Below are 15,320 nucleotides of genomic sequence, written 5' to 3' on the forward strand. Positions count from 1 at the left end.
TAACTAGGAACTTCTAACAATCGATGAATGGGAAAAGGGGGAGGCAGGAGAAACCGAGCACCACCACCGGTGGGAGTCTCCGACACATACTCATCAGAGGAAGAAGTATCGCTAGACAACCTGGACCTGGTAACATAAATTGAATCGCCCTCACTGTCGTCCTCGTTGGGACTATCACGAGGCTGGGCGTAGTGGATCGGTGTTGCATCCAGCGGGACAACTTCAGGACTCGAAAGGGACGGACCACCACCAACAACCACGTCATGCACCGCAGCATACCACTCTATCACATGTTGTCGCATTAGCCGTGTATGTACGTCGAACATTACCCTCACATGTTGATCCCCGTTAATCCAAAAATAACCTGTTGGTAAATCCACCGCTCGGAAGCGCGTGCAGAAATCTATATGCAACCCGCCCAACCTCCTTGGTACCTATTCCTCCCATATTGCTCAGTATAACCATCTTTAGCGCATGTAGGGTACCAACTCGGTTAGTGCGCAACATCAAGTTGAGTCAGACTCGAAAATCACTCATTCATGACTGTGTTTTACTATCCCATTGGGATAAACTACAACAAAAAAGAACTGATTATTCTCCATGAGAATAAAACGGAATGAATAAAAAGAAAAGATTGATTTGTGAATTGTGAGATGGTTGAGGGATGGGCTCTATAAATAGAGTTATTCTCCAAGATATCGTTAGGTGCAGAGACACCTAAACCATAATATACATATCTCGGGAGCTGAGAGCCAAATTAGCCGTTTGGCCATATCTAGAAAGTTGAGGCCCAAATTAAACATGTTGCACTTATCTCGGGTACTGAGAACCACTTCTGAATTTAAACGTATTTCGGGTGCTCAGTACCCGACCTTCCATGTAAAACATATCCTGGGTGCATCTAGGATATGTCACGGCGTCATCCGGTCACAGAACGTTTCAGACACCAAGATATGCACATTTTTTATTTTACCCCTCAACATTCAAGATGTGTAAGGTTACGCATTTAAGTAATTAGTTCATATTTTATGTATTACCGTAATTTATATATTTATTTAATTTAAATAAAAAAATTCCAGAAATTTCCTTTTGCATTGTCTATTTCATGAAAATTAACTTGACTATGTTAAATATAGATTATTGTTCAAGATCAATTGGTGCACACTCTGTTGTGCATCATCATCATCACAAGTCTAAGTTTGATTAGATACAAATTGGTGCACACTCTGTTGTGCATCATCATCATCACAAGTCTAAGTTTGATTAGATACAGATAGTATGGTTTATAATTATATTCATTTGGGCTGTGTTTGGACATGTTGAGATATATCTACTATTTGTTTATTATGACAAATTTTAACTACGTACGAAATATATGTATTTAGTGGAAAGTTAGAAAATGAATAGCATGAGGCGTAAAGTTTTATTACAATTTTATCCTTTCAAAAGTTTTAAAATTTCTCTATCCTCACCAGCCACATCTTGATCACCAATTTCTTCCTTATTAGAGGTAAAATTAAATTTTAATGAGAAATATATTTATGTGCCTTAACAATTAAACACGCTACATATATTTATGTACATTTATCTCTTTATATATCATGTTATTGTTCTGAGACGATGATAAAACAGTGAAACACCGCTGTGTACGGAAATACAAAATTGTTTTTTCTTAAATGAATGATACAAATATGGATTGGCTCAAAACGGCAACTCATAATCAAACTACATCGTTATGGACTACTATGTACAATGATTGGATCTTCTCACAACAGTGACGGTACTGAACGCACAAGTCGACCACATTTTTAATCGTTACACCTGCCTGAACTTTATAGTGTATTTGGATGACAACTGAATTAGATTCCTTGTTCAGTTGCATCTTCTGAGGTACGTGATCGATTTCATTGCGCGGAGATCTTCCTTTGCAACTCTAGATTTGACATCCTCTCAGCCTCCAGTGCTCGTTCAAGCTTTTCATTAAATCATTAGGTTAAAAAGTATTCAGCAGAAACCATATTAAGAAGGAAAAACACCAGCATGTACTATCTTCACATTGGATTGCTGTTTCATACCATCATCATGGGAGAGCCACCAGTTTGATATCACCATTATTTTGACAAACTAGTGGCTAAAGAATATTAACTTATGGTATGCTAATGTTGAATTCTATTATTGATATGGGCTTTCTTAGTGTTTAAAAATAATTTGGAGGTTACTTCATTAGCAAATTGATTTATTAGGAACTAATTTATCAACACATTAATCAACGGAGTAACTTCTGAAAAGAAAATATAATATATCTTGGGGGCACTGGTGTAACTGGTGGTTTCACCCATATCATTTGTGATATCATATAATGAGTATACAATTACAAATACGATTTACCTTGGCAGCTCGAGTGCTCCATTCTGCTAAAATAGCCCGGAGTCTTTCATTCTCTTCTACATACTGTGTATGTTTATTGAGAATCAGTTAGCACCTTATGGTATCATTGACATGGTAATGTTTTTAAGGAAAAACTTCCAAGTTACCTGATTGTTAGTTGTACGAACATGTTGGATCTCTGACTCCCTCTCAGCAAGCACGGCCCGCGCAAGCCTTAACTCAGATTGCACTTGGTTCATCTGTGTAAAATAAAAACTCCCAGTAAGGTACCATTTGTCTTGAAAAGATGAAAGAGAATGGTATCTAATACATATTGTGACTAAAGTTTAGTCCTTAATCACTAATTCATCACTTCATTGTGTAAAACGCAATAGGTATTAGCAAATCAATTTCGTTGAAAATCAACGCAGAAAGTAAACTGTTCTTAGAAAATTTTGTAGCCAGATTTTAAATGCTAAATATTCAAATAATTCTCTTTTTGAGCCTATGGGATCTCACAATGAATTCTCATAGCAAGTTCTCCATCAAATTTAAAACAGCTTGACCTTAATAGGTATGCTTCACTTAAAACAGCTATTAGTTCACATAGGAGTTGTGCTGCTGCAAAGGTGGTTATGCTTAAAAGGAGGTTTGCTTGAAGATTGCTCTGACTTGGTTTGGCCCATGGCTGGAGATCTTGGTGTCCTAGTTCTACACGAAGTGGAACATATTAATTTCTATATGGTGTATTAGGATGGTTGAGTGTAGAATGTTTGGTTTTTGTAACTCGTTTTGTGGTGGTTTGGCTGTAGTAACTTCTTTTGTTGCTCTTTTTGAACCTTTCCCTCCTTACCCTTTTGAGCGTTGGTAAGTTTAAATATAGAAACAATGTATGCTTAATCTTGTTAGAACTCATCAATAGAGTCAACTTAAATATAGAAACAATGTATGCTTAATCTTGTTAGAACTCATCAATAGAGTCAACGGCATCACTGAAGGTTCATTTGAAAACTTATCCAAAATTTATATTCACATTTAAAATTGACAGGCAATAGCCGACCCCACTTAGTGGGATAAGGCTTTGTTGTTGTTGTTTGTATTTAAAATTGACAGGCAATAGTTACCTCTGCAGAAAGTGTCCGCAATTCCTGGTCACGAGCTGCTAATAGATGGGCAAGATCAACCTGCAACACAAGCAATTGTTTCCCAGGAAATAATTTATGAGAAGAAAAAAGGTGTGAATGAAGATGGAGCCACCAAATATATACATGACACAATGATTTTAGGACAGTTTTCAACTTTGTCATTGCTCAATTCTTTAATAATAACACAATAAGTAGGGCTCCTAAAATAATGAGTTGTGCTTAACCTGAAAATGTTGGCACATCTGTTCAGCTTGAACTTTCATATTTTATACTTAAGTTGGGTAGACCATATTTTAATTATGTAAAACAACAGCTGTCTGGTTACATTTTAATTGGATCCTAGATCAACGTCTGTCAAACCTAACATCATTCCCTGAACATAATGTATAAATTGGCACAATGGATCTTAGCAGCCTGTGAGCTGAACTCACTTAAAGAAAACAAGCTACTTTTTTTTTTCAAGCCAAGCCTGATAAATATATGTTAAGTAAGCAAAGTTTTAGAACAGGCCTGGTTTAGCTAAACTCGGCTCATTGCATCCGTATGCAAACTAAACTCAACTCATTCATGTTCATAATTACCTGTGGTGTGCTTCGATCATCAGTTCGCTCATATTTCTTTAAGGACTCTTGCAACCGAAGAACCTAAAAGGGAAAATGTTGGTGGACAATACATGTTCTCGTTAGTGGAATTTAAAGACTATCCCTAAATGATAAAGAAGTGCCTTAAATCAACATAAAATAGATGTTTCAGATTGCATATACCTCCTCACTCAAGAAATGTAGATTCTCACGCTGATATTGTAGCAAAGCCATTTGCTGATCAGAGAGTCTACCATCATGGTACCTATTACATCAAAGATGTACTAATTTTAGTGTCTAAACTTCGCAGATGTGATTTGCATCTGCATCCTTTGCATTATCAATGGAATGCATAGAGGGTAGATCACTATGCACGGAGAAAAACTATATTTTGCTGATTGTGGTTTGAAAGTTCAACATGTATATTGAATAACAGAAATAAATTAATTAAGAAACTAGATTACAAAATGTTTGCCTTAGACCCTCCAAAGAACTTGATGGTTGAAGTGGTGAGTATAAGGACTTGAGAACATCAGGATGGGAGTTCAATGAATTATACTGATGGATGTAACCTGTTTGCAGCAAAAAACACAAAGGAAAGGATCAGGTGAAAATATTCCTATACAACAATCGAAACTGCAAAGTGAGTTGAATTTAACTAAAGCGTATTAATATAATATCTTTTCTAACTAATAATACAGATTTGTAGAGCGCAATAGATCATTTCCCATCCTTTTTCAGTTTTTAACCAAAATGGGACTGTAGGGGACTTCATACATTCCAAAGCATAAGATATCCCTAGATATTTTGTTCTTAAAAAAGAAAAAGAAAATGAAGAAAAAAGAAGAAAAATGCTTGCATTGCATAGATTAATTTTGTATAATTTCATTCACCTCAGGCACATTTTTATAGTATTATCATCCAACAAGGAGCTGTTGCAAAAGCACCCAAAGGCTCCAGACATCCCTTTAATTTTTCCAAAATTTGCCAATTTTTATTTTGTTATTGTCTCCTTGCAAGAAACAAATTAGTACTTGCTCCCCTAGGATGGAATTTTGTTGCTCAACTCATCCCCTCAGCTTCACAATTCCCCCAAACTCCCACTTTACTAAATAAATAAATAAATAAACTCTCTCTACACCAGAAAAAGGGAAAAAGAACAAAGGAAAATTAAGGTAAAAACAAAAACACTTACCAATGTAAAGACTCATGAAACATCCAGCACATACTGCTTCAGCCACCATAATGATCCTGTAGAATTTTGAAGCAATCAAAGAAAGACATATAGGGGAACAGCTTATTTTCAGTCATGGCTTAGAGAACATAGCACAAAGGGAATAAGAATATAAGATGTGCCAGACATGGAACACGGACTTGGTTATAACAAATTTAGACATACATGATAATAAAGAAACGGTGGAGATTATACGGATAGTAAAACAAAATTTTTCAAAGAAATTATAATATTTGCTTTAGGTCATTAGGTTAAAAAATCTTCTAGCAACCCATAATAACGTAAAGCTTGGTTATAAGAAGCTTAATAATGATTTTGGTAGGTACTTCAAATGAATGCAGAAAAAGAAGATAATGAGTAACTTAATTACCAAAGCAAAAGTGCAAATAGCTGATCAGTTGATCAGGTTGGCTATACCACTACAATAGTTAGTTTATTTGTATTTCCATTTATAAAAGACATTTGATTTAATCTGGTTTCATCTGGAAGTAATCTGATTACTTGAACTAATCCTAAACGACCTTCAGGTTTAGCTTGGATTTATGGATTCATTGCATCAACTTGATCCAACTGAACAGGGGACGCCAAAAGATTTTTGAAAACCCCACATAATGTCTGCTGTCAACTGTCAACCAACTCTTCCTCCTGCTAAGCATAGCAGCTAGACAATTCTGTAAATTGCTATATGCTAAAATTACCATATACTGATAAGACAATTCTTTATCATCAGCCAAACAAAATAAAAAATTTAGATAAACAAGAAAAGATGCAAAGGGAAAATGCTTCATTTTCTCATCAATCGAAGATCTTTGGCACTTTTACTGATAAGATTCAGGTTAAGGATATAGTCATAGTTGGAGCTAACATAATATTGCTGATATTGGATTTTCAATCTCAATATAATCTTATCCCTGTAAAAGTTCTAAAGTAAATAATCATAACAAGATGATGAGTATACCTCAATATTGCAGGGATTGACAAAAAGCCGGTGTAAGGTTTCCAGACTATAACAAGTAGCATAGCAGCAGTTCCTGAAATTTAAAAAAGTACAGGAATATATGTACATCATAATGGTAAACCTATAAATGAACTATCCTCAAATTTATAAATATATACCCATTCATGTGCATCCACCTAAACAGTTTACGTTTTCTACTTTGAGTTAATTCTTCACACATATATGTCAGTTGACACTTAAGCATGATCTGAAAGTTTAAAAAGGCCTAGAAACCAAAATACATACCATATGCTGTAATTGAAAAGGGTATGCGAATAATGAATTTCAACTTCTGGCTGAAACTATAATAGCCCTGAAAATCATGTCAACCATAAAAACCACATAAGCAGTAAAACACCACTAAACATAACTCAAACCTTCAGAGATCTTGCAAAATTTATTTTGCTAATTCTTTCCTTATCTCAAGCTTTTGATGTTAACTCAGATTCCAGAGTCCTAGAAGTAAAACAGTTCCATTTAAAAAAAAAAAAAAAAAAAACCAAAATATTCCAGTGCATGCTTGCAGACAGTGAAATTAAGAAACTACTGTTATGGTAAAAAAATTTGCCATTGAAGAATTACCTGTAAGCGTATCTTCTGCACTTGATAAACTAGATATTGTTGAAAGATACCTGAAACAGTAAAGTATGGAAAACCCAGTAAAACACTGCATTAAAAGATTGAATACAAATAGCTTAAGTATATCGTACTTAATAAAAATAAATTATGTATGTATCATATATGCTACACTCAATATTGCTAATTTTATACATCAGCACTTATGAACATGATAACAATGTAAACCTCCACAGCATTGTCTGTTTCCAGGATTTACAAAGTTCGACACAGTTATATTGTAAGTTCAAAGTAATTGAATGCATTTAGCATATAAATTATTCATCATTGTATAAATATTTACACACTACCACATTAACAAGAAGATTAACTGGGACTGTGAATTTCAACGAATGTGTTAACAATAACTGTATCCATTGGGAAAAAAGGGAAATACTAATGTTAAAGTAACAATTACGTAGTCTAGTATATTGCTTTATTAACAAGAACAGAAACTACCTATTTCTATTAAAACCAAGTTAGAAAATACAAGCTACACCAAAATGGGAAAAAGAATTTTGAAATTTTGGTGGGAGGGGAATGCATCAGGATTCTGATTTACTAGACTACTACTCTACAACCGTTCACAAAACAGGAAATGTGTAGCACAGGTTCTTCTAATACATTCTAACGTGAGAGAATTGATGATTTAGAAACATTATTAGCAATAAACTTGTCACCTGAAAGCTAGAAAAATGTCAGTACTGACATTGAACTAACTAAAAGCAGGAGCATCGTTAGTCATCAGATATCTATTTGAAGGCCACTTCAAATTTAGCTACATTTTTTCCCCAACAGAAAAACTTCATTTCGAGAATGAAACAAGAGCAATGCACGGAAAAAACCTGTTAACAGCAAAAGAAGAACATCGCAACTACAAAGCACTGGAGAGATCACTTCTTGCTTGGGGCGAAAAATCCACTCAGTTCCTATGGCCAAGGTAGCATAACCTGCCTAAAATGTAAAGAAACAACAAGCCAACTCACTCAGTAATTTGAACAAACATAAGATATGCATAACAACTCAAACAACTTTTTCAATTCAACCAGAACATCAATGCCTGCCAAATCAATCAGCCAACAACGATTAATTAAAACAAAGAACAGATTTGAACTTGCCAGTAACATGCAATAAAAAACACTGCCAAAAACCCTTGCAGGCTTGCGGTGAGCGAATAGGGGAGCTTCATGCAATATATCAAGGAACCTAAGAAACAAAAAAGTAAAAAAAGAATCATTTATCAATGCATAGAAATAACAGCATAACGTGAAATTGAAGATAAAAGGGGTTAAGCTAAGTGAATCTGAACCAAATAAATTAGTTGTTACTGACATAGCGTTTTCCTCAGCCGAGGTGGCAGGGGGAGAAGCGTATCTCTCAGTCGCCATATTCTCTTCCGTTCAAGAATGCGATTGTTGTCGCTATTCATAGAATATAGATTTTCGATTGGATCGCCGTTACTCGCAGTGTTTGATATCACGGTACAGTAAAATTGAGTCAGAATGTCAGATAGTCCGTCAGGCGCATTTTAGTATCCGATAACATAGAATAGCTAACATATACCAATGCTGAACACAATAAACGCCTCACCTTATAATTCGGTTAAAATAACTAAATAAGCATATTTATCACAACGGAATCGCTAATCAATCAAATCCAATGTTCTGAAAACCGGTTCGAACCGGTCGGTCGAACCGGTAGAACCATGAACCGGACGCTAAAGCGATTCGGTCAACAAAGGAAACCGCAGAATTTGATAACCGACATTGAACCGACGAACCGGTCGGTTACCGGTCGGTCGAACCGAACCAGGACCCGGCCGGTTTTTTAACCTAACAGCAAAACGCCGTCGTTTTGCAATGTGGGAAGCCCTAATTCCCTTTTCTCCTTCGTCAGTTTCGTCTTCATGCTTCACTCCAGCCTCAGCGTCCCACACCCACACTCCCACTCCCACAGAACAACACCCACGAGGCCACCAAGCCACGACCCATCACGACCCACCGGCCACCACTGTGAGAGACAGAACGCCTGAAGCCCTAAACGCACTCATCTCCGTCGCGCCTTCAGCAGCGTCGCGACCTCAGCAGCTTCATGGCCTCAGCAGCGTCGCGCCCTCAGCCTCCGTCGCGCCCTCAGCAGCGTCGCGCCCTCAGCAGCGTCAGCACGGTCAGCGCCCTCAGCCACTTCGCCGTCAGCGTCTGCCTCTGAGAGAAAGCAATAGAGAAGCGTCAGCAGCGTTGAAGAACTGAAGTCCTCATTTCCAGGTAATTTTTATTTTTTAATTTAGTTATGATTTATGAACATGATTTTGTGATGAAATCTGATACTCTGTGAACTCTATGAACAAAGAATTTTGATGAAATTCTGAGTCTTTGAAACTGTTATGAACTGATATAGTGATATCAACTCTGTGAACTGACTGAACTCTGATGAAGTCATGAAACTGTGATGAAATATGATTATGAACTGATTTTGTGATGAAATATGAATTGATTTTGTGAATTGATTTTGTGAATTCTGATTTTGTGAAATCTGATTGTGTGAACTCTGATTTTGTGACATGATTTTGTCATTGTGAACTCTGGTTTTGACGTTTTGTATACTCTGATTTTGAGAGATGATTTTGTGAATTGAATTATGAATTTTTTGAACCTGAGATATTGTTTGTATACTCTGATTTTGGAATTTGGATGTTGTTTGTTCAATGTTCATTTGTTGTGAACTTGAGAGTTGAGATTACTGTGAATCAAAAGGGAACACGTGTAGTTGAAATAGTACAAAGAATGAATTCAGTTGTTTAGACAACCATAAAGGTAGATTATTTTTTTATTTTATTTTTTCATTTTGTTGCATTTGACATGACTAATAGCCAATTTAATTAAGCTTGACTCTTGTTGTTTTGGAGTAGATTTTTTCTTAGATGTTTATTAACAAATAATTGAAGCAAGTAGATGAATTTCATGAAAACATTAGACATCCAAATCAATGAATCAGTCCATGATTCCGACTAGCTTTATGTACCTTTTAACTTGTTCAACAAATTCAGGGTTATTGCTTTTTCAAGTGATTGCATGATCTAAGTTTACTGGTGTAGTTGCAGGACCATCAACAGCTCTAGTAACAACAGGTTAGTTTTCACTTCATTATGCCTTCTCTTTTTTTTAATGCTTTTCTTGGTATCATTATTAATTAGCCTGAAAGCAAGTAAATGTGAAAATTTTCTAAAGATGGAGTTTTGATGAATGCAGGATCAGTACTGGGATCATTTTTCCTTATCCTGCTTACCGGTGTGAGTTACTACATCTATGATACTTGCATAATACAAAAATATGATTATATTTTCTTAGATGAGATTGATGCTGATTTAGATCAAGGTGGTGGTGGTGGTAGTACTAGTACATTTTATGCTGCACCACTTGCTTTTTCTGGTCCAAGTAGTGAAAATGAAGGTGATGAAATCAATGACGCAAATCTGCAACAAATTATGGAGGATTTTGATGGTTGATGACAAATTTGGCTCATTTTGATGCTGCTATGTTATGTTTGGTTGTTTGATTGTTGACTTTTGAACTTTGAATTTGTATTTGAATGAGATTATAACATTTGGTTTATGTAGTACTTTTAATTTGAATGATATTTTCAAGTTTAGATTAGACTATAATTATATTTTTATGTGCTTATTTATATTTTATTTATTATTTTATTATAAAACGATTTTTACGGTTCAACCACGGTCGGACCGGTTGAACCTATGAACCAGTGAACCAGTACCTAGAGCGGTTCGATGACCGGTTCGGTTTTCAGAACCTTGATCAAATCATACTACTAGGTTATTGGGTTATTAGTTTAATTGATATGTTACAGGTTGAATCGGTTAATTTGGTTATAATTAAATAATTATATAAAATTTAATTTTTTATAATAATTTTTTATATTAAATTAACTTATTTTAATATTTTAATAATTTATTAATTAATTATATTAATCAAATATATGTTAAAAAAGAGTTAATATTAATAAATATTATATAATTATCAATAACAAAAATATGGTATAATTAATAAAAATATTTTTGTTTATCTTTTTAATTTAGAGATATTTAATAATACTTAATATCTTTTTAATAATTATGTAAAATTAAAAAATAATTAATTTAAATGAGTAAATATAAAATAAAAAAATTAAATTAAATTAAATTAAAAATTATTTATTAGAATAAAAAGACAAAAGGATAAGAAAATTTTAAATTTTGCATGATTAAAAGAGTTAATAAGATAAAGTTATTAATTAAGATATGTCTAATAAGTTATAATATATTTATACAAAGGCATTTATAACATTAAAAAGTATCTTAGCCAAGTAGTTGCAAAGTCCTCTATGCTCCAACACGCACAACTTTGAATCCCAGCAATGTAAATTTTTTGAAATGGTATGGGTTGATCGGTTCAGGCCGATTTTTGAGTTTAACTGATTTGTTTGTTTGTACGGTTTGAATGTTAGTTCGAATCAATTAAGAGTTCGATTTACCAGATTTTTGATCGAACCGACCAATTCGGTCTGAATTTGATAACAATGAAAATAAGCATATTTTATTAGACAAAATTTCTAGTATGGATACACACAAACATCCATACCTATGGATTCTGACGTGTTGTTGGAGGTTTATGTTAAGATAAATATTTGGTTAATGTGAGTTTGGTGATTATAATTTTTGATAAGTGGAATGAAGTTATTTGGTTAATGAGCATTTAGAGCTGCTCTTTTTTATGTTGCGCACCAATTGGACGAAAGAAAAAACCTTATTGTATGAAGACTTTCGAACAAATATTCGTGACTAAAAAACTTGATTTCGAAGGATGTGACAGGTGGTGTGTCAAAGTGACTCAGACAAAGGCTTCAAATATGTCTTCATATATAGGATTTTTTTTAAATAAAATAAAAAAAATTAATTCCTCAAACAAGATCAATAAACTTTAATTTCCAGAATGCGATTTTATTTTTGGCATAAGGACAAGTTCGCCGCACCACCGACGAACTCTATATAAATTATAGAGTTCGATGCACCCCTGGCGAAATCTATAATTTATATAGAGTTTGTCGCACCCACTGACGAACTTTAGGTTGAGTTCGGCAGAGTATATAAACGTGGAGCCATTCTCATTTGTCGCATTCCTTCCAAATTTCTCCTCTAAATTCACTTTGTTCCTCCTTCACTTGTGATAGTCAGATTCTTCTGTACGAGATTTTTTGTCTTTTGACGTCCATAAAGTTCGTTATCCACGATATTTCAGTTTCAGGTCAGTAAATAATATGTTAGTTAGAGTTACTATTTTCAGGTTAGTTAGAGTTATTGTTTACATGTTAATTAAAATTACTGTTTACTGGTTGCATGTTAGTTAGATTAATAGATTTACTATTTACATGTTAGTTAGAGTTACTGTTTACTGTTTACATGTTAGTTAGAGTTACTAACTAAATGCTATTTAGAGTTACTGTGCACTGTTTACATGTTAGTTAGAGTATATAACATGCTAGTTAGGTTTTTTATGTTATTGTTTTCAAGTATAGTTGTTGTTTATTATTTATAACCTGTTAATTAGTATAAGGTATTAGTCAATTCTTTGTTAGTTTAGTCAAAATAGTTAGTTTAAGTTGTGAATTAGAAGGTAATTAGTGTAATTAGTTAGGTTAGGTTAGGTTAGATTAGAAAGAAACATTATTAGTAAAATTTAGAGTTCAGTTAGTTATTGATTAGGGTTGTTTAGGGTGTTAGTTGGGTTAAATTTTAATTAATAAGTTTATAAAGTGATTAAGAATTAATGTAGACAATTAGTAGGTTTAAATATATTTTTTTAAGAATTTAGTTAATGTGAAAGAAACTGAGTTTAGTATATGTTATTTTATTTTACTTGAGTGTGGTTAGATGGAGCAGCAGTTATTGGGCAACGAGGATACGCTTTGTAGATTGGATCAGGCTGAGCACATCGCAGGTAGACTTGATCGAGTGGTACACGTTTATCACTGTTGTTTATTTTATTGTAATTAATAAACGGTGAATTTATTATTTTATGTGTTTATTGTCCCTTTTTTTTATTTTTTGTTTCTGTTTGGTAGGCTTCTCGGATCTTACGCACCAAAGAAAATTTGATGAGACAGTCACTGGAGCAAATTAGGCTATATCTCAGACGAGCCGAATTTGAGTAAGTGGTATATATGGTTGAGTTCGAGCATGACTGGCTATAAGCATCAGCGTTGATAGAGAGGTGGAGGCCCGAGTCCCACACGTTTCATCTACCATGCAGGAAGATGACTATCACCCTACAGGACGTGGCCTATCAGCTGGGACTCAAGATTGACGGTGATCTTATTAGTGAATGCATAGGTGGTTGGGAGCAGCACCATTAGGGATGGTTCATTGAGAACTTCTGCCAGCAGCTACTGGGTGCTGTTCCTGGCCTAGATGACAGACAGTCACAGACCAAGTGAACTGTGAAGCTCACATGGTTCCACAACATGGTATACGGAGAGCTGGAGCCAGACGCCAATGAGGAGCGCCTGTTAAGGTACACGAGAGGATATATCATGTAGTTGATCGGGGATATCCTATTCCCAGATGTATCTGACTCTCGGATGCACATCAAATGGCTCCCCTTCCTAGAGGACCTTGAAATATGTGGCAGGTTATCGTGGGGCTCGGCTGTGCTGGCATGGCTGTACCGCCAGATGTGTCGTGCCACGGAGCATGGTCAGTGGAATTTGGATGGTTGTGTTAGCTTGCTGTTGTCCTGAGCCTATTACCATATCCCGTTGCTATAGCCTGATGGATTTGATACTCGCTGGTTTCTGCTAGTCGAGAGGTATCATCTATTTTTGTAAAAACTCTTCGCTAAATTATTCACTAGTTAATGAAATTGAGCAATAATGTGGCCTCATTCGCGGTATTGTAGGTGGGTTCAATACCGGCCAGACAATGTCAGAGGTGAGCACAGGTATTACAGGCGTACCCTGAACGAGATTGGCATCTAAACGTAAGTGATAAATATTTATAAATTACAAATTTATTTTAATTAATATGAATATTGCATTTGAAATTTGAATGCTTTCATTAATTTTCATTTTGTGAACAGGTTGAGTGGATGCTGTATGCTGACCTACAACTGCATGGTCTAGTTCCAATAGCGATAGCTGAAGTTGAAGCCTCGGCGGCAGTTGGGTCTCTTTTAAGACCCGTCCTCGGAGACTACTTGTCCCTGAGATCACCTGGGTCACATCACTTTGAGGTCGGGACCAGCCACCAGGGACATACACCGGAGGTCGGGCCTAGTCTGCATTTTGACTTGGGGACCCAGTTTTAGCTCCCATTCAACCCATCGGGGCTCAGGCCCCAGACGGACTACGAGCCCATCTTGGATACGTAGGACATGATTGATGTGATGATGTTGGTGTCTGACTGGATGATGAGGTTGATGCAGGGAGGTGATGGTGCGCTGCTGGATGTTATGGTGATGTCGCAGCATACCTAGCCATTTTCGTAGATGCAAACTGCTCTTCCTCAGTCTGCATAACAGCCACGACACATGGATGATCCGTCTAGCGGGTCATCCTCCATTGGAGATTATGCGATTGATAAACCACTATTTCATGATATATCTTGTGCTTAAATTGAATGATTTTATCAACTCTTCACCCACTTATTCATATGAATTTGCATGGTTTTACAATTTCTTCCTTATGATATGACATATGAGAAAACATGTTCCTATGCTTTAAAATTATTCAATTTAATTATCCTTTATTACCATTCGATGTCGTGATTTGTGTGTTAAGTACTTCTAGGTTTTATAGGGCGGGAATGACTTAAAGGATGGAAAAGAAACATACAAAAATGGAAGGAAAGCACAAATTGGAGTTTTTGGAGAAACTGGCAGCGACGCGTCTGCATGGACGACACGAATGCGTGCTTTGCGTAAATTGGCATCGACACGAGCGCATAAATGACGCGAACGCATGACTCGCGAAATACAACTAACGCAGACGCATGACTGACGCGACCGCGTGGAAGAGCAACACTCCAGATAACGCGACCGCGTGACCCACGCGGACGCGTGACATGCGCGATCTGTAGAATTTGCAGAAGTCGGCCCCAGCGACTTCTGGGCCTTTTTTGGTCCAGATCCAAGCCTAGAGAACACAGATTAAAGGGCTATAAATGGAGGAATCCATCCATTCATCAGGATACTAGACACGGGATACATCATACAACATACATTCATACATAGTTTTAGGATTTATATGTAGTTTTTAGAGAGAGAGGCTCTCTCCTCTCTCTTAGGATTAGGATTAGGATTTTTGTTAGGATTTAGGAATATTTTCATCTTCTT

General features: G+C 35.7%; 1 protein-coding gene and 1 long non-coding RNA gene across 4 annotated transcripts; one reads left to right on the plus strand and one right to left on the minus strand.

The window, feature by feature from the left end:
- Positions 1-1,573: 1,573 nt before the first annotated feature.
- Positions 1,574-8,456, minus strand: LOC112790510 (protein FIP1). 3 transcript variants are annotated; one of them, XM_025832949.3, is made up of 14 exons: positions 8,272-8,456; positions 8,058-8,145; positions 7,785-7,893; positions 6,907-6,956; positions 6,571-6,637; positions 6,286-6,358; positions 5,289-5,344; positions 4,569-4,665; positions 4,277-4,358; positions 4,094-4,156; positions 3,492-3,551; positions 2,535-2,627; positions 2,389-2,451; positions 1,574-1,973 (listed from the first exon to the last, which is right to left on the minus strand). In XM_025832949.3, the coding sequence occupies exons 1-14, from the start codon at positions 8,325-8,327 to the stop codon at positions 1,905-1,907; spliced, it is 1,026 nt and encodes a 341-aa protein (XP_025688734.1). In that variant the 5' UTR covers positions 8,328-8,456; the 3' UTR covers positions 1,574-1,904. The 3 variants fall into 3 exon arrangements, with proteins under 3 accessions (XP_025688734.1, XP_072089050.1, XP_072089051.1); XM_072232949.1 differs by having other exon boundaries at positions 7,785-7,889; positions 8,054-8,145; XM_072232950.1 differs by having other exon boundaries at positions 7,785-7,889; positions 8,272-8,414.
- Positions 8,457-8,823: 367 nt separating this feature from the next.
- Positions 8,824-10,267, plus strand: LOC112770493 (uncharacterized). Its single transcript, XR_003186605.3, has 3 exons — positions 8,824-9,203; positions 9,986-10,066; positions 10,188-10,267. It is a non-coding gene; the product is annotated as an uncharacterized lncRNA (long non-coding RNA).
- Positions 10,268-15,320: the final 5,053 nt, after the last annotated feature.

The sequence above is a fragment of the Arachis hypogaea genome, chromosome 3 (genome assembly GCF_003086295.3).
Source record: "Arachis hypogaea cultivar Tifrunner chromosome 3, arahy.Tifrunner.gnm2.J5K5, whole genome shotgun sequence".
NCBI lineage: Eukaryota > Viridiplantae > Streptophyta > Magnoliopsida > Fabales > Fabaceae > Arachis > Arachis hypogaea.

Excerpts from the sequence above, each read along its gene's own strand:
- LOC112790510 (XM_025832949.3), bottom strand. The coding sequence starts at position 8,327 with ATGGCGACTGAGAGATACGCTTCTCCCCCTGCCACCTCGGCTGAGGAA. Across the intron at positions 4,157-4,276 it reads TACATTTCTTGAGTGAGGAG|GTTCTTCGGTTGCAAGAGTC; the intron begins GTATATGCAATC and ends TTTCCCTTTTAG. Across the intron at positions 1,974-2,388 it reads GGAGCACTCGAGCTGCCAAG|CTTGAACGAGCACTGGAGGC; the intron begins GTAAATCGTATT and ends TTTAATGAAAAG.